Source organism: Pelodiscus sinensis, chromosome 2 (assembly GCF_052426305.1).
Source record: "Pelodiscus sinensis isolate ZL-2025 chromosome 2, ASM5242630v1, whole genome shotgun sequence".
NCBI classification, from domain to species: Eukaryota; Metazoa; Chordata; order Testudines; family Trionychidae; genus Pelodiscus; species Pelodiscus sinensis.
The window spans coordinates 77,558,245-77,583,767 of NC_143053.1; the positions used below are offsets into that span (position 1 = coordinate 77,558,245).

Sequence of the window (25,523 nt, forward strand, 5' to 3'; positions counted from 1 at the left end):
GGCGTCCTGATTCAGCCACTGCTGGTCAGTTTCAGCAGCGGCTGAATCAGGACGCCTGGGGCAGAGCAGCTTGGGTGCTGCTGGGTTGGTCCAGTAGCGCCGAGGAGTGGCGGCGCTACTGGACCAACCCAGCAGCACCCCAGCTGCTCTGCCCCAGGCGTCCCCAAGTCAGCCGCTGCTGAAACTGACCAGTGGCTGACTACAGGAAGCCCCTGCCCCGGGCTTCCTGGAATCAGCCGCTGATCAGTTTCAGCAGCAGCTGACTTGGGGATGCCTGGGGTTCTTAAGTTGAATCTGTATGTAAGTCAGAACTGGTGTCCAGATTCAGCCGCTGTTGAAACTAATCAGTTTCAGCAGCGGCTGAATCTGGACGCCAGTTCCGACTTACATACAGATTCAACTTAAGAACAAACCTACAGTCCCTATCTTGTACGTAACCCGGGGACTGCCTGTACTAATTTTCTCAGAGGTGGATTCAGGATAAACGTAATTTGGGGATTTTTCATATGTTCTAGATAATTCTTTAGCTATGCTGAACATAGAAGCAGCAGGAACAGATCTCTCTGAGTGCTGCTAACTTTCCATAAAATCTGTCTGAGGAGATCAATGCTGCAGAGATCGATCACTGATCCTGCTCCCATCGACTCCAGTACTCTACCAGGTCGCGAGGAGTAAGGGAAGTCAACAAGGGAGGTTTCTCTCATTGACATTCCGCAGAGCAGACGCTACAGAAATTCAACCAAAGATATGTCAATTCCAGCTATGGTAGTAATGTAGCTGGAGTTGCATATCTTAGGACAACTTTCCTCTAAGTATAGACCTGCCTGAGTAATAGTGGTGATAGGCTATTAAAGTTCTTCCATTTTTTGATTGTTTAAAATTCATCTTTGTGCTAATTGAATGGCATATGACATCACTCCGCTCAAACACGAGACACACACAAGAAAAGGGAGAGTGGTCTTTTTGTTTTGCTAAATCAATATAGGGTTAATGAAAATTGCTGACAACATTAGAAGGAAATTCTTCAATTTAGCAACAGAACAGGTGCATTATGTGGAGAGTGTGTGCAGACTACCTTGCATCACCTCAATGGTGATCTGGAATGACCTCTGGAATCCTTCCTTGGCCTCTGTACCAATAGTGCCATGAAAAATGTCAGTCACGATGATGGGCTTTGTAATGTAGGTGTCCATTTGTATGTGGTAGACTGAAGCAGCCAGAAAATTAACACAAAGAAGTAATGAAAAAGGAAAGCTTAGAAGAATCGCAGTGACAAAATTGTGTAGAAATGTACTGAAACAAACTCTCTGCCTTTCCTCTCTCCCCTTCTGCTCCCCTTCAGCAGGTGCAGAAGGTACTGAATACTGCAGAAGTGGTGTAGGTGAGCACTACTGCTGAGGAAGGAAAATCCATGCAGAGAATCTACTTCTGAGGGACTCCCTTGTCTCCTAGTGCAGAGAAAAGTTTGTTGATGAGTAGGTGTGGGGAAGGGGGGGAGAGGGTGAGCAGGGCCAAGGCTACATGGATAAAGGCATATGTGGAGGAACTCCCAGTCTGAACCTCTGCATCTCTACAAATATGCTGGAGCTACATGCAGCTCTGATCTTTCAAAAAGATAGAGTGGTGTGGATGTAAAATGGGATTATGTGTTAATGTGATGCTATGAGGAGGCTGAGTTTCTGGAATCACTGACTGTAGCAGATTGTGAATGGCATGACCTGAAAAACCCTTATGCAATGTACTGAGCATAAAAGCAGAGCTGTGCAGTTATAGCTGCGCTGCTTGCTGACTGATGTTGAATATAATCAAATTAAACTCTCAGACCAAGACACTCAAGCACTGTGAATCAGTTGTTTTACTTTTGTTTTGACTCCTAAATACCTCTTGCACTTCCTGATTTGGTGCCCCTCACCATTTGGCTGTAGGTACATAGATACGCTGGATAAAACACTGGTATGCCATCATTTTATGATCTTGTGTTCACTATTATCTCTAATTAGTATAAATATGTAGGCCTGATCTTCTGCTCCCATGCACACTGAATGGTCACTTAAGTACGGTTTGATTTGGTAGTGTTTTAAATTACAGCTACTTTGCACTGGTATTAAAAAAAACTACACATGGTGAAGCATAATAGGGATTATGGATGTTAACAAGTTAACTGGTAAGCACACCCATAAGCATGAGGCTCACCAGAATACTTACCGGTTAACCAGCCCTTGCCGGTGAACTTCAGCAGCCCCAGCCACTGAGGGGCCAGTGAGCTGGGTGGTGGGACTCCGTGGCTACAGTCACAGCAAGGCCAATGGCAGGCTCTGTGTTAAAATTGTTAATCAGTTAAGCAACTATCATTTAACCAGTTAACTGTTTTAACATCCATAATAGGGATCTTGTGATGGAATGAATGTGACCCTGCCCCACACCTCCCCAGGAAAGGGCAGTCCAGAGAGTCCTCCAAGCTGTCTAGAGTAGTGTGGGATTCAGCCAATCAAGAAAGAAGCTGTAGGGAGCAGCCAATTAGAGCCCAGAATGCTGTACCATGGATTGGGAGGGGGGGTGCTCCGTGCCACATGAGGGGAGCCAGTTAAGTGGTTAACCAGTTAAGTGTAACATTTAACCAGTTAACTGATTAAACAAGATTTTATACCCCTTATAAGAGGTGCTCCTGGATAGCTGCAGGAGCTGAAAGGGCTCAGGAGATTAGTTGCTGGCAAGGAATGGGGGAAGCCCAAGAATAGTACTTGGCATGCTATTTGGGACTAAGCAGATAGTTACAGATAGCTACTGGGGGTGTGAAGGAGCTTCTGGTCTGCTGCTGAAACTCAACTAAATGGGCTGTAGGGACAGGGTCCAGGTAAATGTAGAGCAGCAGTTGGTGCAGCACCCAGGCTGTTATACTGAAAGGTCCCTGGGCTGGAACCCAGAGTGCTGGGTGAAACTGAATCTTCCCAAATACCAGCCACTTGGGGGAAATGTCTGTATTCTAAAGGAGAGGTGGACAAATACCAGCCTGCGGGTCGGCTCTGGTCTGCTGGGGGTTTGCCCCTGCTGGGCCCCCACTTCTATGTTTACATGCATCTCTGCAGGTGTCGGGCAATCTCAGCTCTTGTTGGCTGCGGATCATCTTTCACAGTCAATGGGAACGGTGAGAAGTGGTGTCCCTGTCCACATCACTTCTTGCCACTCCCATTGGTTGCAAACAGCGATCCACAACCAGTGAGAGTTGTGGTCACCTGATACCTGTAGAGGGGCAGGTAAATATAGCGGCGGTGGCCTTCCAGAGACTAACCCTGGCAGGCTGCTGCTGTTTTATTGCCCACCTCTGCTCTAAAGAAGGAAATTAGAAATGAGCCATCTCAGGGAAGGAGGCTGCACTTAGAATTGCTATGGGGAGCTGCGGTCAGTGAACTGAATTCAAGAGGAGTGGCTCAAAGTAGGCTGGGGACTGAGAACTCAAGTAGAGGCAGAAACCCCAAGGAACTGCTCCATTACAGAGTAGACCATTTGTAACCTAGATGGGCCAAGTGAGGGTACCACAAAGGGTCCTGTAGGACAGGTTCAAAAATCTGAAGGATATTAGGGGCATCATGGATTGTGTACCCAGAAGAGGTTGGTTTGTTTCGCACATGGCCAGAGTGAGAGTCAGCTGGAGAGCAGAGTCGCTGAAGCAAGCACAGGGACAACACGGGCCCCTTGCCAAGGGATGAGCAAAGAAAAAGATGTAGGCATATTTGACTGGGTGCTCACAAGAAGTGGGTGCTACCCCTTTACAGACCCAAAATCTCCAAGCAAAAGACAATGCAGTCCAAAGTGTTGAGGCTAAGGCTCCATCCATGCTTCTGCACCTTCCCAATCACCTTTTAAGATCTCACTATATCTTTAATGGTCAGAAAGACTTCCCAAACCCTATGTGATCATACTGGAACATGGTGGCAATCACATACTTAATATTTAAACGTATAGCTTTAATAACATGCTTCATTTTAACATGTTTTTAGAATAATACAATTTCATATTTAAAAAGCTCTTCTATAGAATATAAACATGCAGATTCTGCATATAATGTACTCAAGGGCCAAAACCCACTAGAAAATACTCTTGCTACTTTGATCCAGCTCCCTTCTCCCCCTCACCTCCCCTTTTTAGAAGCTTCAGTTTATATAGACTCTCACACTTACCCCTTCCAGAAATGATCTTGTGCAGAATAAGACTACATTGACCTGGTGCTTAATACTACCTTGAGCTTTTTCTGTCATTTCAATGGTTCCTTTGCAAGGTGGGAACAGTCTGAATTTCACCGTAGCTCAGTGGTCTGACTTCAGCAGTTTTATCATTTTTCTTCTTCATTGTGATCCCACTATGGGCCGAACTTCAGGGAATTTAGCAACTGAAGAGGGGTTTGCCACCAGTGTCTGCATTTTGCAGTAATTCTAGTTCTAATAATGTACCTAGAGTTATTTTATAACAATAGTGCCTGGTGGTCAACTGCACATTACCAGAGGTCAACTGCGTAGCAGTAGGGCGTAGTGGAGCCTCTGACAAGAAATGCACAATTTTGTTTCCAATTTTTTCTTTGTTCCAATTACTTTACAACCTCCGCTGCAATGAAAGGTGAGTTTCTGCCACTGTTTGTTTGTTTCTTTCGCTTATAAGCAGCAGCAAACCAGTTGCATTATGTTTACATCCTTAAGAGCCCTTTGCTCTGATAGCATTTAAACCGTGTCTATGAGGATGATCAGGTAAGGAGAAATAGCTTAGAGTTCAAATATAACCCAGTGACTTGCCACATGGTTCAAAAATCTTTCCACCCCTCCACTCCAAAAACCCAATCAGACAAGTAGCAGTAATCTGACTCCCCAGCAGCACCCAGGGCTGCGCTCTCGCAGCTCTGTCCTCACTGCACACCGCGCATCCAGGGAAGGAATGAGTGACAGACCAGCAGCAAGAGGCTGGGGGTAAGTGTCTCGCTCTCGCTAGGGAGCGAAGCCTAGTGGACGGAGCTGTTTAGAAATGGCAGAGGTAGCCCAGGCAGGGGGGAATGTGGGTGGGGGGGGGGGCTGTGCCTGATCTTCGGTCATGAGCTGCGTGTAGTGGAGAGATTCTGATTAGGTGGGTTTTTTTACCTGCCACTTGTGGAGCAACAGCGAAGTCCAAAGAGGGGAAAGGGGGGAGAAATAGAGCTCTGCTCCCGAGCCAGTGCACTCAGCCTCTCCCAGCCCTACCCCCCAAGCCACAGCGAGCTCTCACCCGGCTCGCCAAGGGCTGGCTGGCCAGCGCCACTCGGCAGGAACGAGCACGAGCCGCCCAGAGCAACAAGTCCCGCTTCGTTCGGGGGCCGCAGCAACCGGGGGCTGGGCGCCTGCGAGAGCCGGCGGGTGAGAGCTGCAGCCAAAGGCCAAGCGCCCCCCGCCACCGAGCGTGGGGAGCGCGGGGCGAGGGCTGCAGCGCCGAGAGGGTTAAATTTCTCGGCGCGCCTGTTGCCAGTGCGAAGCTAACACCGCTGCGGCTCTGGGGATTGGGGGAGCTGCAAGTGGAAGCGCCTCGCCTGCCCTCCCCAGTGCCCTGCACCCAGGAGCCCGGCCCTTGCTCTCCCCTCGCAGCCTCCTCTCCCTCCAGCCCCACCTCCTCCCCTCTCCCGGCTCTCGGAAGAGCAACAAGTGCGCGGCGCCTTTAACACCTTCCCCGACCATCCCCGCTGGCCCTGGGCTGCTGGACCGGCCTTCCTGCTGGCTCGTGAGTGGCGCTCTTGGTGCCTTTTGTTTTCCGCTCCCTGGGCAGCCTGGAGAGCCGGGACTTGGCTTCCAGAGCGAGGCGGCAGAGGGGGGGGGGGGGGGGGAGGTGTTTGTTGCATGAGCTTGGCCAAGAAAGTTTTGATTTCAGAGGGATGAAGCTGCCCTAGTTACAGGGGTCCCCGCGCGGGCCACGCACGGTCTGGCAGAGGGAGGCTGTTGTGGCTGGGTGAAGAACGTGAACTATTGAACCACCCTGAGCCCAGGTGGTCACTAAAGGTCAAAGGTGATGCCCTGCCTCTCCCCCGACTTGGGCTAGGGCCCTGAAAAGCAGCTGGCGTGTAAGCTGCGGTGGGAGTTGCAAGCTGCCTCTTGCAGGCACTGATTGTTGCAGGGCAGGGGGTTATCGGAAGGTATGGGGTGGCCTGGTGTAAAACTCCCTGGGGCCAAAGACAAGCCAAGGTGCTTCAGGGCTCAGGCTTGGGCTTCAAGCCTGGGAGGTGGGGGCTCAGATAACAGGCCCCCTGCGTGGGGCTGAAGCCCAGAGCTTCAGTTTTGCCCTTGCTGCCTCTTTCCGCTGAATGGGGTGGTGTGGTTTGGCTTCAGCTCAGGAGGGCTGAGGCTTCGGTCCTGCCCCTTGGGATCATGTAGTAATTTCTGTCGCCAGAAAAAGGTCACTGTGCTATGAAGTTCGAGAACCGCTGTCTAGGGCTTGTTGCAAAGTCACTGCATTTTGTGGCTGTCTTTCCCACTTGGCTTGGAATAACCCTACAAGATTGATAGAGTATTTTTTGTGCACAAGTGATTTATGCTCTTTAAAATTCCCCTTCTGCTGTTTTATGATCGGAGTGCTGATCATCCACAATTTTCTCAGCATTTAGTATGACAGTTTACATGTGAAAAAACACTATGGACATTTTGCTCATGAAATACAGTATTTGTTATTGCTCTCTTCTACATATACACACAAGCCTTCTGCTTGGCTGCTTTCTGCATTTTTAAGCTGGACACTTATCACTTTGGATCCTGATTCGGGTGCCTGAGAACAGTATTAATAGAAGTACTCTGGTGGGAATGGTCCAGCAATGGGTGGGTTACCTCCAGAGCAGCACTCATCCATTTTTCTCTCCTCCAGAAACAAAATGGCCAGAATACAGGGTTTCATTCACTCTTCCTGGGGCTTCTCAAGCCAAGAAACCACAACCACCCTCCCTTCCATCCAACCAAACCATAGGTCATTGTATGATAAATTATTGTCGCCAAAGAACAACAATAAGCATGTAATGCAACTCAGTTTTGCAAGAAGTACATTTTGAAACTAAAACAAAATTAGTGAGAAAAGCCTAGGACGACATGTGTTTGCATTGCTAGAATAGCTGACAAATTGTATGCCTGGTAGTTGTAGATGTGTTGGTCTCAGGACATTAGAGAGACAAAGTGGGTGATGTAATATCCTTTTTTTGGACCAAGTTCTGTTTGTGAGATACGCTTTTGAGCTACTCAGAGCTCTTCTTAGACATCCAAGTGAATAATGTCTATTTCAGCTACAGAGTGCTCCAGCTTGCAGTAGAGATGACTGTCAAAATTTACGATATTCACAAAACATTGAAACAAGTGACATGTGGGATGTTGTTTGTAGTAATCCTGCATTGATTTTGCTTGCTCTGCTCATCTTTAATCACTGACATAATTTTAGTTAGAAAAGGATGCATTTTTTTAAATGTTAAGTGAACTTTTTTAGTGCAATCTTTATTACTTATCTTACTTATGGCATGGCGATCATAATCAAGGTTGGGGCCCTATTTCGCTTGGTAGATAACAGTCCATGCTCTAAAAAGCAAACACTCTAAATAGACATAGCAAGCAAAGAACATGAGGGGAAACTGAGGCATGAAAGTGTGAAATGACTTGCCCACAGTCACACAGCAGATCAGTGACTGAGTCAGAAATAGAACAGATGTTTTTTCATGCTCAGGTCACTGCACTACCCTCTAAACCAGGGGTGGGCAATAAGCGGTCTGTGGGCTGAATGCAGTTTAGCAGGATTAGCCACTGACATGCCACCAGACAGTTTATTTACCTGACTGTCTGCAGGTATGGCCACTCACAGCTCCCTTTAGCCATGGTTCACCATTGTGGCCAATGAGAGCTGAAGGAAGTGGCATGGGCTGGACCACTGCTTCCCTCAACTCCCATTGGCTGGGAACAGCAAAACATGGCCAATAGGATGCGTGAGCAGCTGTACTGGCTGACAGTCAGATAAACAAAGCGTCTGGCAACCCACTAGTGGCTCTCCCTGGCAAACTGCATCTGGCCTGCAGGACACTTATTGCCCTCCCTGCTCTAAACCATAACGCCAGTCTTAGCAATCACAGGTCACATTTTCAGTGTCGTAGGTACACCAGCACATCCATACCCATAGGATATTAAGAGAAAGATGTACATCATGGTCATCAGGCTGGCCAATGTACGCCGGTCCTCCAGAGCAAAAGGCATGTGTAGCTCCAGCATGATCTAAAGAGTCACAGCTCTGTAACTAAGGGCTAGAACAACTCATATCCTCTGTGGATCAGCACAGAGGGAGACCGGTAACACCCTCATCAGTGAATTACTTCTGCATAAACAAAGCAAACACTTTAGATAATACTTGTAAAAAAATAGATGAAATGATACAGGACTACTTTGTTTTTCCATGAAGCATTCTGTGTTAGTGTAACCCACACACCTAGGCTATGTCTACACTCGCGGCTTCTTGCACAAGTAATATGCAAATGAGGCTAAGCATGGAATATCGCCGAGCCTCATTTGCATACCTATTGAGCCACCATTTTTTTCAGAAGAGGCTCTTGCGCAAGAAGGAGCGTCTACACTGCCCCTTCTTGCACAAGAAAAACCCTCTTGCGCAATGCCGTTCTTCCTGAGAAGTAATAGGTGTAACGGCATTGCCCTAGTGTGGTTACTGAGCAATGCAAGTGGTACCTAGATCACAGCAACAAGTAAGATTAAGAGACCCCTACAGCATGGGCTGGAAGCCAGTTGGCTTTTAGCTCAGAGGGTAGAGGCTCCTATACTCCGCTTCAGAGATCCCAGGTTCAAATTTACCTGGTGGTGGTTACATTAGCAGGCTGGAAATTCACCTTCTCTTGATAAACAGAGCCCACGGTTCATTTGTGTCATGCCTTAATATAATACTTGGCTCTTAAATAGCACTTTACATTTTCAAGGCTTTAAATAAACATTAACTGAAAAATCCACAAACACTCTGACTGGGATTGCCTGTTTGCAGTCTGCCCCCTTTGTAAAGAGCAATGCAGCATTGCAGTGACCCTGGATCAGCCTAGAAGAGACTGGCCTGTTCTACACTACTGGCCTGTTCTGCCCTACTAGGTTGAGGTAAGGCAGCTTACATCCAGCTGATTATGCCAGTGTCTATACTACAGCCTTGCTCCAGCTGATATAAGTGCCCTACTACACTGACATCATGACTTTCCCTCCACAAGAATCATAGGACTAATGTCGGTACAGTTAGGGTGACACAGTATCTCCCCCTCCTATGCCTACCTCACAACTGGGTCTGTCACCCAGCAGTAGATGGAGGGCTCCATCTGTAATCCCAGCTACTGTCTGGCCTTTCAGCTGCCTGGCCCCATGGAGCTAGCCAACTAGAGCCTGGGCTCCTGGCTCTCCCTGGGAGTTCAGCTGCCATCTGGGCTCCTCACTCCCTAACAGGAGTTTGCAGCTGTCTGGGCTCCCTGCAGAGCGCTCTATGCATGGAACCTGGGCTGTGGCTCTGTTCCCAGAAGAGAACGGGAAGCAGGGAGCCTGCAGGGCAGCCAGGCTCCAGATGGAGAGCACCACAAGGAGCTGAAAGCCCCAGCAGTAGTCAGGCTTAGGGCAGGGAGCTGAGAGTCTGCTTTCCCATGCTGCCCCTCTTAACTCAGGAAGCGTTCTTCCAGGTGAGGAGCACCATCGACCGTGTGGACATGGAAAACCGCAGTAATTTCTGTGGTGTCTGTAAGTTGATCTAACATAGGTGGACTTAATTTTGTAGTACAGACATGCTCTGTGACTCCCTAAATTAGACTCCCTTCCAATCTCCCACTGCTCCCAGGAGGGAGTAAACTGCATCAGATTAAAACTTAGGCTACGTCTAGACATTGGGGTTTTTGCGGGTTATTGAAGGATCCTGCAAAACCCCCGCTGTGTCCAAGGACTGCGTTTGCTCTTCCACTTTTTTTTGCAAAAGAGCAAATGCTCTCTTTCAGGGAGCGCTGTATACCTCGTTTCACGAGGCATAAGGGCTCCACCGAAGGAGGAGGCTTTTCTACCCTTGGTGGTAAAGTCTAGACGGGGCCAAATGGCGGAAAAGCCTCTTCCGAAAAAAAAGAGGAAAAAGCTATGCAAAATGCGGAGTGCATTTTGTGTAGCTTTTTCCACAAAACACCACAGTCTAGACCTAGCCCCAGATTGATGAGAGTGCAGGGCCAGAAGGGACCAGTGTGATTATCTAGTCTGACTTCCCATATAACACAAGACATAGAACTTCCCCAAGAGAATTCTTGGCACAGATCTTTTGGAAAACATCTAGTTTTGATTTTAAAATAGTCAGTGAACAAGAATCCACCATGACATTTGGTAAATTGTTCCACTGGTTAATTACTCTTGATGTTAAAAATGTACACCTTGTTTTCAATCTCAATTTATCTCGTTTCAATTTCCAGCCATTGGATTGCGTTACTTCTTAGTCCAGTAGAAGAGCCCATAATTTAATATCTGTTCGCCATGTAGACTCTTGTAGACGGTAATTAAGTCACCTCTTAACCTTCTCCCTGTTATCACAAATAGATCAATTTCCTTGAGTCTGGCATTATAACGTGTTCTTTTCATCATTTTCATGGCTTATCTCTGAACCCTCACCAATTTATCAGCATGTTTTTCTTGAATTGTGGATACCAGAATTTACTTCTGAGGATACTCTGTGCCCAAAAAAATCAAAATTTGGTACACAATATTTTAAAATTCTGCAAAATTCTGCACATTTTATTTGTCAGTAAATAAATGGGGAGGCTCCAGTATGGCTATGGGAGCCCACTGATTGCATAGAGGTAGGAGATCACCCTGCACCCTCTTCCATCCCACAACATGGACTTGGTGGTAAAGTTGCATCCAACCCTGACACAGTGCAAGAACCCGGAGTCCAGGACTGTTCCAGAAACACCCCCATCCATTCCAAGCACACTAGATGTAGGCAGGCAGGCTCATCCCAGCAGTATCCAAATATGAAAGGGCTTCATCATATAGGGAAATCCATTCATGGGGTGATAGGGTTGCGTGTGGGACAATCTGGGGGTGGGAAGCTTGGTGAGAGGTCCAGGTGTGAGGAAGATCAGGATGAATGGGTCCACTCGGGAGACTGGTACAGGGAGCAGACACAATGGGACTCTGCAAGGAGGTCCAGGTGAAGGTAGTTTGGGCTTAGTAGGAGGATCTGGGTGTGAAGGGCTCAGCAAGGGGGTTCCAGGTGCTGGCTTGGTGGGGTTTAGTGGGGTGGGAGTCTTGGTGTGGGAGGTCAGCCAGCGTGTTTTGGGTGCAGGGAGCAATCTTGGTGCAGAGGTGGGGTCCAGATCTGGGAGGCAGGACCTGGGGGGTTCTAGGTGCAGGAGGGCTCCAGATATAGAGAGTGAGGTTTGGCAGGATTTGGGTTTGGCAGGGTTCTGGATGCAGGATGTGAGACTTGGTGGGACAGTCTGGGCATGAGGTACATGGGGGTTGGGCAGATGGGGGAGGCAGTTCCCCTTACAGTGATCCCCCTACCTCCCAGGACTGAGAAACAATGGGGGCAGGATGCAGGGAGGGGAGAGAGGTGTGACACTTTCTGCAGCCAAAGAGGTTTCTAGAGTGGGTTTATGACCCAGTCCTGGCCACTCATTGTAGGGAAAGAGAAGTCCCATCCTTTTCAGCCCAGCCAGGACTAGTAGCTGAATTTTGCATATGTTAGGAGCCACTGGCTGGAGTGTCCCCATCCACCAATGATTTGATGCTCCACTGGCTGTTCAAAACAATGCACCCGCACTTCTGGGGAAAGGTGCATGACCCGTTCTTGTGATTTCCCTTTGCTTCTCTGTCAGTCTTTTTTTTTTTTTTTTTTTTTGCAGGCAAATAAAGAAATCTGCATGGGACATGAATTCTGTGCACACATTGTGGTGCCAAATTCCTCCAGGAGTAACAAGTAGACCAGGGGTGGGCAATAATTCTTGAAGGGGGAGCCACTTCATCAATTTCAGAAGTGGTCACGTGCCTCCTTGGAGGGGTGGGGCCTCAGGTGGAAGGGGTGAAGCCAGGAGACTTTGCATTCCCCCCCCCCATCCACAGACCCTGATTGGCCTGTTCCTAGATGTATATATTTACATTTATCCATACTACTATTTTCAGTGTCCAGTTTTCCAAGTGATGTCCTCTTCATTATTTACCGTTCCCCCAATTTTTGTGCCATCTGCAAACCTGACACATCATGTGCCCTCTGTTATGCTATGCCAACAGGTACATTTGCCAGAGCAGTGCCTCTTTCTGCCTACCTGTGCAGAAGTGGGAAAATGTAGCACCTCTGCTTCCCTTGCCTGCTCGAAGAAATAGTATTAGTACAACACACTGATGCAATGGAATGGGGAGGCACTTCAAGCCCTGGTACACTGCACCAGCATACAGGACTGGCTACAATGCCCTCTATCAGGAAGGAAAGTGTTTTTATTCTATGTTTACAGAGGAGAAAAGTTAGACACAGAGTAGTTGTGACTTGGCCAACATTCCACAATGCCTTGAAAGTAAATCCAAGGTAAAGACTAGAAGTTCCTTTCTCCCTGTCCCTTGCACAAAGTACCAGACTACACTGTTGCCAGGGAAATAGCATATGTTTGGGTCTTCGTTAAAGTCAAGCCAGCAGTAAAGTGTGGGGCGAAGAGACAACCTCGGTTAGGGTTCAAATCCAGTGTCAATTTCATAAGCTGTTTTAATGAATGTTAGTCCATTACGAATGATAGAATTCATGCAAAATCAGCTGTTGTTTCATAATTTCCACAGTCTTCATGTGATGAGGTTTATTCTGCCATTGCAGCTCCCTGGCTAGGTGCCCTACATGGTCCTGCTATACCCCCACCCAAAGAAATAACAAGCGGAGAGTAAAAGAGGAGCAAATGTGTCTCCTCCAAGCTTCCCTAGAGAGGAGTCTTCAGAGCAACCTTTTTGGAAGCCATAAGGACCAGGCCCTTCAAGGGCTACAGGGTTCTGCAACACCCAACCAGGCCCAGCTAATCCAGATAAAAGTAGCTGCAAGGACCTTAACAATTCAGTTCTTGTCTGAGAGCAGAGGGGCAAGGAAAGGTGCTCTTTTCTAGCCACAGGAGCTTGTGGGATAGCCAAGGATTGTGTTCTGGCAGCATGTTGCACAGCTGTGTTTGCATTGAGTGGGGTGAAGAGTGAAGAGAAGGGACCTAAGAATCTTAACCTGGTGGGAAAAGTGAAGCTAAAATGCCTGGTAGGAAGAGACCTAGAGAAGAAACAGCAACTGATTAACTCAAGCAATGTGTGTAGCCATGGGCGGCAAGTTGTATGGGCTTGTGGGTGCCCAGGCTCCACCAATATTTGGAGCTGGAGCGGGCCCAGCCCCTCCGCACGCGTCCTCCCACTCTGGCCCCACAGCGTCTCTCCCCCAGCCCGGACCTGCCATGCGCAACCTCCATTGAGCTTCCCCTTGCCGGCTGCTGCTGCCATGAACAGCGTGCTCAGACTGGTAGGCGGGGAGACACCCGGGCATGACATAACATCACAGCCCGGGATTTTAAAACTGCTGGGCATTGTGTTGCACCATGCGGCTGAATTGAGGGTTCAGAGTCCGGGGACGGAGCGCAGACTCCGGCCCCGCAAACTGGAAGGCAGAAGGTATGGGAGGGCGAGGGCTGAGAGAGGAAGGGGCTTGTGCGGAGGGGAAGGGAGAAAACTAGGGGAAGGGCTGGGAGAGGAAGGGGCTTGTGCGGAGGAGGACGGGAGAGGAAAAAGAAAGGGGAAGGCACCAAAGGGACAAGGTAGAGGAGAGAAAAATGCCAGGGGGCCAAGTGCAGATAATGAGGAAAAAGGCAGGAGGGGAGGTGTCAGTGGGAGGGGGACAGGGTGATGCTGGGAGGGGAAAGAGTAAGGGCGTTGGGGGCTGGAGGAGGAGGTGCTGGGAGAAGGCTTGAAAGAAGGGGTGGGCATGAGGAAGGCCGGGATGGAACAAGTCATGTGTGAGGGCACGGGGGCATGAGGGAAACGGGGGCAGAGGATGGTAAATGGGGTGGGCATCAGGGAAAAAGAGGGCAAAGGGGGAAGGGGCAGTGAGGGAAGGGGGAGGCACCAGGAGAGTGCAGGAGTAAGAGAAGGTGCAGGTGCCAGGGAATTCTGGGGGTAAACTAGAACACAAAATTCATTTTGCTCATGGGGGGGGGGGGGGACTCTTAGCCTATGTCTACACTGGCAGTTTCTTGCGCAGGAGTTCTTGTGCGAGAAGTCTTGCGCAAGAACACGTCCACGCTGCCATGTGCGAACTGTGCTTTTGCACAAGAGCATCTATGGCAGTGTGGACGCTCTCTTGCCCAAGAAAGCTCCAATGGCCATTTTAGTCATAGGGGTTTCTTGCGCAAGAAATCCCTGCTGAGCATCCACACTGCCCTCTTGCGCAAGAGAGCTTACACCTGTTAGAAAAGAGCGTAGCTCTTGCGCAAGAGGCCCTCTCTTACCACACTATACTGTAAATTTCCTTGCGCAAGAGCAGGCAGACAGTGTGGATGCTCTGTGGGTTCTTGCGCAAGAACGGCTGTAGACATAGCCTTAGAGAGAACACTTCCCCCAGCCTCTCTGCTCCTGAGTTAATGTCACACACATTGGGTTAATGCAACTGCAGGATAGTTGCATGAGGGGGGTTTGGTGGGGACTAAACTAATCCCTGTTGGTAGGAGGATGGTGGGAAAAGCCCTTCGAGAGGGGTGACATGACACCATTTACTTTTGGTAATATGTCCATTTTGCCCCAAGCGTGTTGCCTCCAGAGGCGGGGCTAACGGAGGAGGGGTAGGGGGCATGGCTAACGGGGGCCAGCGGGCGTGGCTAATGGGGCACCACCAAAAATTATACAATCCTGCCGCCCATGTTTGTAGCTGCTGTGTGTGTAGGGTCCGTGGCTTGGGTTGGGACCCAGAGTAGTGGGCAAACCTGCGTTCTCCCACTGGCCACAGGTAACAAGGCATAAACCCCAATAAGGGGACAGAATTTGTTTGGGAACCTGAACAAGGGACTGAACTTGAAGGACCCAAAGCCAATGCTGAAGATGCTCGTGAAAGCAAAAAGACCGTTTATTGATTGGATTCTTTAATACCCTGGGAGTGATTCACAGAAGACGAAGCCTCTGAACACTTACCACAGCCAGTCTGCTGGAAGCACCTGGGTGAAAAAAGGACTGCAATACTGCACCCAGCGCCAAGAACATGCTCCTGAGGTGAAATCCTCGCACTGAAATGCTGTGGAAAAACAATCCCATTTGGTTCAAAAAAAGAAAAAAATGAGTCCTATTCTTGGTCAGGCTCTGGCTGAAACGAAAACCCTGGGTTCTATTTATATCTGGAAATTGAACACTTTGAAGAGGCTTCAGGTTTCAGTTTTGCTTCCATCTGCTTTATCTTCATTGCTTCCAGGGGGAAGAGACCAGGGAAGCGCAACTGTAAATCATCAAAGGGAAGCAGTAGGAGACTGCTACTTAATAGCGTCCCTGGGCTGAGACCTGGAGTAAGGGGTGTGCCTCGGTCCTTCCCTGCTGATCACAAATAGAGTGACCAAAACTCTGAAGAAGATTAAATTGGCTCAGGGAAGGGGCTGAAGACCTAGAAAGAGGGGCAGCATTTGTGGGACTTCCAATACAACACATGCATACACGCCCCAGAGTAGGCTGAACTGTAATGAGTAGCTCAACTGGGCCAATAGGTGAAGAATCCCCAGGGAGGAAGCCCTGGGGCTCTGCTCTATACCAGAACAAGGACAATTTAAAACTCACCCCAGAGAGGGCAGCAGGAACAGGCCCTGTTGGATTTGTATTCCGGAAACGATCTATGTATTGTTTCACAACAGAGGGCTGAGTCAATTAAATATACCTAAGAAGTTTAGCTGCCAGCAGGGGTCACCACAAGCAGAGCCAAGCAGAGGGAGTGCGGGTATAGACAAACACATCCTGCCAGTAGGGGTGATCACACGAAGTGAGTGGGCCCTGCCATGTCTCCCCTGAAAGCTTCAAAATGACACTGCTGAGAATTTCATGGGCTTTCATTTTCATGATAACTTTTAAATGATCCCGTGTGCCTCTTGTGCTTATGAAGATACATAATGCATTCTTTCAAGTATGAGTGTTGTTAGGTATTACCATGGCTCAATTGCCTTAGGTAGCCAATGATTAAATTCCTCCATCCTTCCACTTGGAATACTGCTCTGAGTTGTAGCAGTTCTACATTTTTATCTTCCTTTGTTTAAATAAAAAGAAAATCATGTTTTCATTCCTTGGAAACTCGTAAAATGCTCCGTTTTTGATTTATTCTCAATTTATTAATACTACAAATAATTCTTCTTCGGTGACCCACTTTCACAGATTTCTGGACGCTTAACAAAAATGTAAATCATCATGAATGAAGTGTAGCCTAGTAAATACGGTGGTACGTAATTGAAACCAAGCTACTTCTTTCACACACACACACACACACACACACACACACACACACACACACACACACACACACACACACACACACACACATACACACACATATCACTTATACACTAAATATTACTTCATCTCACTCCTCGTCCTACAAACATAGCCCAATAGAAATGGAATGTTTGATTGAGGGGACAGAACTTAGGATTTCTTGTATTCTCATGGCTAAATTCATTTTACCCAATGTCCATCCTGGAGAAGCTGTCCTCTGTGCATAAATACATTGTTTCTTCTTTACAAAAAATATTTCAAAAACAGGCTTTTTCATATAAACCCTAAGGCAACTTCCAAAACTGCCATGCTGGTATTGCAATTTTGGAAATTATTATTTTGACTGGAAACTTGGCCTTTTATTGAAATATTGTATATGTGCTGTAAAAGTACAAATTTGCATAGAAAGGGGAGCTATCAGTGGTAGAATAAACACAAGGGACAAAGGGTCCACTGAAGTGACTGGGGTTTTATAGTATGCAAGTCAATCAGAATTTGGCACAACGAGAAGGACAGATCTACTTATTTTAAAAAGACTATATCTGTCACTCCATCTGTTCAGAGAGACTTTCTTTGTCAAACACAGAGTCCTGGTCCACACTACATGGGAAGGTCAAAGTAAGATATACAACTCCAGCTACGAAACTACAACAACTCCCAGCTATGTATCTTACGTCATATTTCTGCACTGTCCATACAGTGGGAGGCAAAAATGCTCCCATCTTTTTCCCTTACTCCTTGTGAGGAGGAGGAGTACTGGTGCTGATTGGGGCGCCCTTTGAGTTCAATATCGCACAGGGGTGGGCAAGAGGCCCGCCAAGCCACTGGATCTAGCCCATGGCTGCCTTGCTGGGACCCTTAAGCACAGCACAGCAGCTGCTGCTGCTTTAAATGTGGCTGCTCTATTCTGGGAGCAAGGAGGGAGGCTTTGTGCTCTGTCCCACCCCCCAGCAAAGTCTCTCGGCTCCCATTGGCCAGTTTCCAGTCAATAAGAGTTAAGAAATTTTGCTGGCGGCAGGGGCAGCCAATGAAGCCTCCTCCCTCCCTTCCTTCCACCCCGCGTGGAGCGGAGCCACATGGAACAGCTTGCGACTGCAGGACTGCTGGCTGGGAGCTGCCTAGATAAGCGCCTCCCAGCCAGAGCCTGTCTCTGGCACCCACCTAGTCCCCCCACCAACTACCTGCCCCAGGCCATCACCCAAATCCTCTGTACCCCTTTGTCCCAGGTCACAACTCCCTCCCAAACCCTGCACCCCTCCTAGAGCCCCTCCTCCAGACCAGAATCCTCTCTGGCACCCACACCCCCTCCCTGACTCTGCACCCCATTCCTCTGCCCCAGGCCACCACCCAAAAGCTCTGTACCTCTTTCCCCCAGGTCACAACTCCCTCCCAGACCCTGCACCCCCTCCTAGAGCCCCTGCCTCAGGCTAGAATCCTCTCTTGCACCCTTACTGCCTCATGGACTCTGCACCCCAAGCCTCTGCCCCAGATCACAATCCTCTCCTTCACCCAAATTCCCTCTCAGACTCCACACTCCCTCCTGCACCCAGTCTCCTACCCCAACCTCCCTTCTACACCCAACATCTGTCCAAGACCGCAAACTCCCTCAATAGAAATGCAGCCCTTGACCACTTGCCAAAATCTTGGAGTGGCCCCCCATTACAAATTATTGCCCACCCTTGATCTAGCAGGTGTATACTAGACCCACTAAATTGAACCTCAGAAGATCAATCTTCCATGTAGCATAGATGTGCCCACAATAACTAGTTGCCCCATGTCCTTTAGATGGTGGTACGCTAAGAACAGGCCCTCTTGAGCATTAGTGATGTTTGTTTATAAGGTCAGTATTTCTGGCAATGCACATCTCCCCCCACTGAACAGACCCAGTGTTGCTGGCATCGCTAGAGAATCTGCCAGATCATAATCCTGTGCAGCAAAATCTGTGGCTGACTTGGTGACTTCTGATGCAGATTTGTTTTCTTTTTCAGTAAGTGTGGACGTCTGTGTAAGTGTGAGACCAGCATGGTGGCATTTAAAGGAGTCTGGACTCAGCCTTTCTGGAAAGCTGTTTCAGCAGAATTTTTGGCCATGCTAATTTTTGTGCTCCTCAGCCTTGGCTCTACAATCAACTGGGGTGGATCTGAGAAACCTCTGCCTGTAGACATGGTCCTTATCTCTCTCTGCTTTGGACTCAGCATTGCAACCATGGTTCAGTGCTTTGGACACATCAGTGGCGGCCATATTAACCCTGCAGTGACTGTTGCTATGGTCTGCACTAGGAAGATCAGCCTTGCCAAGTCTGTCTTCTATATTGTTGCCCAGTGCCTGGGTGCCATAGTGGGGGCAGGAATTCTCTACCTTGTCACGCCCCCAAGTTTGGTGGGAGGCTTGGGAGTTACTATGGTAACAACTTTTGCTCCTACTTTTAAAATAGCATAACTTTTTAGTGTCAGCTGTAAACCCAGAAAGTAGCAGTCATGGTTTAAGTGCATTGCTGGTTTATTTACAACTCTTAAATCTCTCATAGGAATGTGTTTTATGCTAAGCAATTTTTACAGAAATGTAGCCGTGTTAGTCTGGTGTAGCTGAAGCAAAATACAGGACTATGTAGCACTTTAAAGACTAACAAGATGGTTTATTAGATGATGAGCTTTCGTGGGCCAGACCCACTTCCTCAGATCAAATAGTGGAAGATCTGACTATTTTGATGGTTGTGACTATTTTCTTCCACTATTTGATCTGAGGAAGTGGGTCTGGCCCACAAAAGCTCATCATCTAATAAACCATCTTGTTAGTCTTTAAAGTGCTACATAGTCCTGCATTTTGCTTCAATATTTATAGTCATTCTTTTACAGACGTTTACTCTTCTAGAACTCCCTCCAAATCTGGTTCCAGAAGGCAATGCTAAGTTACATTCACAGTTTAAGTATACTTGCGTGAAATACAATTTCAAGAAGAATTCTGAAATTAATCTATGTCATTATGATGGTGATTGAAAAAACATCAATCCAAAATGACACACTTCTGAAATAGATTGTGCCTTAGATTTCCACTTTGTTCTAAATTAATAAGGAATGCCATCAGTTAGCCCCAACGCAGGACTTATTAAAAATGCACTTGAGCCACATGCCGCCTAATTTTTAATTGAAATTTAAATTAATTAAGTCAGGGCTAATTAATGAATTTACAATTGAATAGTAAATTACAGTGCTCCCAAGAAAAAAGTTGTGCAAATTTAAGCGCAGCATTTACAAACCCGATATGTAATAAATGCAGTCTAGCTTTGAAGTTCTACATTAAAATCCAGTACGAACTTTCTTTGTCAGCCTATCAATAATTTTCCATGGCTGTCAAAAAAGTGGGGGGGAGAGAGGAGGAAAATGAATCCATACGTTTCTGAACTACAGTGCCGTTTCATCACAGTGCATGACTAAACATTTTAAATCACAAAACAATTTTTTGTAGTAGCTCTCTGAATTGCAAATTCATGTGTGCTTCGTCTTTGGTGATTGTTTCCTTTTTCCAGGTACATGGTGATCTTTCCGCTGGCCATGGACTCCTGGTGGAGTTGATAATTACTTTCCAGCTGGTTTTTACTATTTTTGCCAGCTGTGATTCAAAACGAAGCGATGTTACTGGTTCAGTGGCTTTAGCAATTGGATTTTCTGTTGCAATTGGACATTTATTTGCTGTAAGTTAATGTCTTTTGTTTAAATAATTGAGTTCTTCTTCCACTGTCCCTACTCCAGAGCTGTAATTCTTATAGCTGTAATTCTTTAGTAATTTGTTGTGGATCCAATCCAAAACCCATTGAAGTCCATGGGAGGCTTTCTATTGATAAGGCATTAGATCAGACCTTTATGTATGTGTTAATCGTGTTAATTCTGTCATTAGAAGAGTGATCTGAAGAATGATAGTACATTCTGATATTACAGAGGTGGGCAGGAATACAAGTCAGAGGCAGCTCTGACAGTACTGCATTGCAGCAAATGGTGATAGCAATGGTTGAATAATAATGTTCTAATAATAGCAATATTTAATATTTTATTTTAGATCAACTACACTGGTGCTAGTATGAATCCTGCTAGATCTTTTGGACCTGCAGTTATCATGGGAAAATGGGAAAACCACTGGGTAATTAATTTTATGTTTCATTTACAATAGCAATGGCCAGCTACCGAATTATAATTTTCTTCATTTGCTCTTCCTTTTTTTCATAGCATGTTCCATAAAGACAAGCTCTAAGAAAAATTGGCACAGATCTGATACAAGTTTTAGCATATTTATCTATTCTGTGCCTAAAGCACAGGTCTAAAAGTTATACTCTGTCTTGTGTAGGTTGAATTATAATTGCCTATTGTGTACATGGATGTTGGGATTTTGAAGAAGCTGCAAATTTGGGGAAACTATGCAAAATAATTTGTGTTATTGGAAAGAAAAATACTTTGAGCTTGATTGCAAACCCCTTAGTGAAACAGGTAAGCAGTTACTCAAGTAATATCATTGGCTTCATATTTTGCCTCCTTCTAAAAAAAAGGCCAGGCATACAATATGAGAGCTTCCCATTTTGATCTGGCATCAGTGAGCATTCCCGAGTGAGTAATTGCTCACCAATGAGAAATAAAGGGATCAGAATCTGGCCTTGTAGGAGTAAAACTGTAGCTAAAAGTGTATCTATTACCTGCTTTGATGAGCAAGAATCAGCCCAACTAAGAATATATGTATGGGAAACCGTTTTGATTAACAGATTTTGCAATGCTGATTTTGCAATAGTTTATTAAAGCATTTTGTGTACATTAATTATTAAAAACAAATTCACATGTGTTACAAGAGAGAGGTAATGTCTTACCCAATTAATGACAAGCATTTTTATAGTCACTTCCGCTTACTTTTAAGAGGGCCAAATACTGCCGTTAAGTGTTTCCTAATTTGAAACAATGAGACCCATCCTATTGTCCCTGCAGTTGATAGCAAAGCTTTCATTGCCTTCATGTGGAGTAGGCTCAGGCTCAGGGCTCTGATCCTGATGATGCTTACGTCGTGTAACTTTGCTCTTATTAGTCAGCTCACTGCAGTTGATTTACTCTTACCACCAAATGGTTTATTCAGATTTTAAAATATCTGTAATTAATTATTCAAACTTTGAATCAGCCTATGCTATCTAATACGTAACCAAAATTGTAAATATGTGTATCATATTTATTGTAGCAATATCACAGGGAAGTAAGAGCTGCTCTCCTAGCTACATGAAAGATCTCTTCTGCTCCTAGAATAATAGACAGCCACCTGCCATTAGCAAAGGCAAGTGTGACCCGTAATAGCACATAGCCAACTAGTCTTACAGGAGTACAGGTTGAACCTCCAAGATCCGGGACTCTCTGGTCCAGCAACATCCGTGGTCCAGTGGGGTCAGGGATGTTGCTGGACCAAAGAGCCCCGGAGCAATGCCAGGGCTGGGGAGCTCCAACTGGACCAGGTGACATCTGGGGAGCCCCCACCCTAGCCTGGAACCCCTAAGCATTAAAGGGGCCAGGCAGTGACCAGGGAGCCCCAACCAGGGAGCCCCCGCCATCAAGGGGGCCAGGCGGCAGCCAGGGAGCTTCTGCCTGGGCTGTGGAACCCCATGCCTTAGGGGGCCACGTGGCCGGTGAGTCCCAGCCCCTGCCAAGAAACCCCTGACTACAGCTGGACTGCCTGTGGCCGGTCAGCCCCAGCCAGGAGTCCTGGGAAACCACTGGTGGCAGCAGTGCTGGGGTGACCAGGCAGTCTCCACTGGGGAATCCCTGGCTGAAGCAGGAGCTGGTGGAGGCGGGCGGCCGGAATCCCCAGAGGCAGCGGGGCAGCCCTGGCAGCAGGGCAGGGCAAATGGGTGGTCCCAGCTGGGGTACCCCCGGCAGCAGCAGTGCGGTGGCAGGATGGCCGCAGCCAGGAACCATGGAGTACACCCTGCAGCAGCAGGACTGGCAGCAGCCAAGTGGTGCCCGCCAGGTACCCTGGGACACCACAGGGCAGTGGGCAGGCAGCAAGGTGGGTACCTGTGGTGGGCTAATTTTAGCAGGGCCCGCAGCAGGGCAGGGAGCCCCAGGGCAAGGAGCCCGGGAGCAGGGCAGCCAGCAGGGGAGCATTGACCTCCCCATATCCGACAAACTCCCTGGTCCAGGACAGCTCAGGTCCCAAGGGTGCTGGACCAGGGAGGTCTAACCTATATTGGGAATTACATTTAAGCAAATTGGCACACTATAGACTTGCGGATAATTAGAATTCTAACTGCCTCTTCTGGTTGAACAGAAATCAGGTATGCGGAGTTGTCTGCAATTTCAAAGAGCAGGTTTGGATCCTTTTGAAAATGTCCTTAAATAGAAGTAGAAATATTTCTTTAGGCACTTTGATTTGTTTTCTGCATACTTACACAAGACAATGAGATGTTGGTGAGGAAAAGAAAGTTTTCAGTCAATAAAAGATTATATTTTCTTTGTGCCCTCTTGCAAGCAAGGCAAATATAACCACGTCTTTACATGAGCAAAAAGCCAAACACAAGGCCATTTAGAGGAGGCCTTATGACAGGTTTTCTATCTAATAAACTCCCTAACATCTGCTTTCATTTTACAGATAATGGGCCTGGCTCTCCACTGCTTTGCTTGCACAGTTACTGACACTGTGCAAAGTGAATATCAAATGCTATCGCCACAGAATAGTGACATTTGACTCTCACTTTGCACAAGCATCAATGATTGTGCAAGGGACAATTCCTTTTCTTCAGAGGGAATTTATTGCTGTGCTTAGCTTGGCTCAGGATGTTCTCACATCTCCAACCTGTCTGATAAAAAGCTTGAATTTTGCCATGCTGGGCAAAATTAAAAATTTAAGTCAGATCTCTTTTGCTCCCTCAAAGAGAAAAGTAGCATAGGTGATTGGGATAGGGAAGGTAGGAGCATGTCCCACATACACATAGCTAGACACAACTACACCAAGAAGCCACTGTTCCCTGGACCACCACTGCCATCTACCAGTCATCCTGAGGACAAATCTTTAGTTGGGGACCAATGAGGTTGGGTATCTGCCTGTAGTGAAGCATAGGGAAGCTGAGGAATACTACACAAAGGCAGTCAGGGACTCAAGGAGAAGGAAATCTGTGCTCAAGATGAAGCATTTTCCCTATGCTTGTCAGTATCTTGCCCAGAGACCCGTTCAGCAGAAGAATGAGAGGCGTATTGTTCTGTCTCTTCAGAAAATGGGAGAATTAGCCAATCTGCCTCACTGATATTCCTGTAAAGCTACTCAGTGTCCTCGCTGCACCATGTTGTTGTGCTCCATGGTGGCTCCACTCAGGGAGGCTAGTCAGGCTTTCACATATGTTATGCTCTTCTCCAGATAAAGGAGAGAGAGAGAGTTTGAGAACAGGTGAAGGACATTCAGTCCCTCTGAGGTAATCATAATGGAGCTCACTGAAATCAACAGGAGTCTTTCCATTGCCACAGACTTCCTATGTGACTTTCAGCAAGCCACTAACTCTCCCTATGCTTCAGGATTCCTGTCTACAAAACTGGGATGATACCACTTACCCACCTCATAAGCGAGTTGTGATGAGAAATTCATCAGCATTTATGAAATGTTCAGATACTATTGTGTGAGGCCACAGGAGTGCCTAGACAAACACAGCCTCATCACACAGAGCATGCCCACTTCTGAGCAACAGAGGTTGGCTAAGCTCTCTGGTGAGGAGGCTTTTGTGGACAAGCATCTATTTAAAGTCTTCACTGAATTGCTTTTCACTGAAACGCCTTCCTTACCATCATGTCCCCTTATGTGCTTTCTTCCCTCTCCTGCAGGTGTATTGGGTGGGACCAATAATTGGAGCAGTCCTTGCAGGAACCCTTTATGAGTATGTATATTGTCCAGATGTTGAGCTCAAGCAACATTTAAAAGACGTCTTCGGTATGGCCACTCATCAGTCTAAAGGGAAATACATGGAGGTGGATGATAGCAGGAGCCAGATAGAGACAGATGACTTGATCCTGAAGCCTGGCACCATTCATGTGATTGACGTTGACAGGAGTGAAGAGAAGAAGGGGGGCGATCCAACCAATGAGGTGTTATCTTCTGTATGACTAGCAAGGAGCACTGAAAGCAGAGAACAACCTGCCAGAATGTCCACAGATATCCTTCCACCCATTAAAGAGACAGATTTACTGTAAACCAATCACCTGCAATATCTGAAAATGTATGGAGATGACAACAGCTAAGTAGTTGCTTCACCAAGCTATACACCTGCTCAGTTTGATTAGACATGCACTATACCATAAATTCTTCCAAATTCAGAAATTTCCTTTATGGGAAGGACCAGCTCCACAGTAAATCTGAAAGAGCCGATAGCATTTCCTTTTTAATAAAGCCATCAATAGCAAGATGGAAATAAAGATGTTTAACATGAGATTGACAGTTAAGACTTATCTGCAAATGCCTATAGCACACAGACGTATTTATCAGATTATTCTTCTGACACTTAATTGGCTGTTGTCAACCCTGGTTAGAATGTCTTATCCATTAAGTGTTCTTTGCAAGGTTCCATGACAATAATGCCAAAGTACAGCATGCAACAGATTCATCCAAATTTAAGGTAGTATTTTTTGTTCTTGTATATCCAATCATTGTTTCTTACAAACTCTGAAAAACTATATTTTAATAGGCAAAAATTGGTTCCTGTCAGTCATCCTACCAGTTTTCACCCATTACATGTTCATGTTCTGGTTAAAAAGTACAGGCAGTCCCCGACTTACGCGGATCCGACTTATGTCGGATCCGCACTTACGAACGGGGCTTTCTTGCCCCGGAGGGCGAGGTGGCGGATTGCTGCCTGCGAGCTCCGGGGCGAGAAAGCCCCGTTCATAAGCTGCTCCCGGTGCCCCTGGTCTGCTGGAGACCGTCTCCAGCAGACCAGGGGCACCGGGACTGAAGCCGCAGCAGCGGCAGGTTCCCGCGCTTCTGAGGCTTTGCCAGAGCAAAGCCTCAGAGGCGCGG

At 47.1% G+C, this 25,523-nt stretch overlaps 1 protein-coding gene across 1 annotated transcript; it reads left to right on the forward strand.

Annotated features, from left to right (window-relative positions):
* Positions 1-4,812: 4,812 nt before the first annotated feature.
* Positions 4,813-25,393, forward strand: AQP4 (aquaporin 4). Its single transcript, XM_006127191.5, has 5 exons — positions 4,813-4,955; positions 18,494-18,908; positions 20,032-20,196; positions 20,559-20,639; positions 24,335-25,393. The coding sequence occupies exons 1-5, from the start codon at positions 4,924-4,926 to the stop codon at positions 24,611-24,613; spliced, it is 972 nt and encodes a 323-aa protein (XP_006127253.1). The 5' UTR covers positions 4,813-4,923; the 3' UTR covers positions 24,614-25,393.
* Positions 25,394-25,523: the final 130 nt, after the last annotated feature.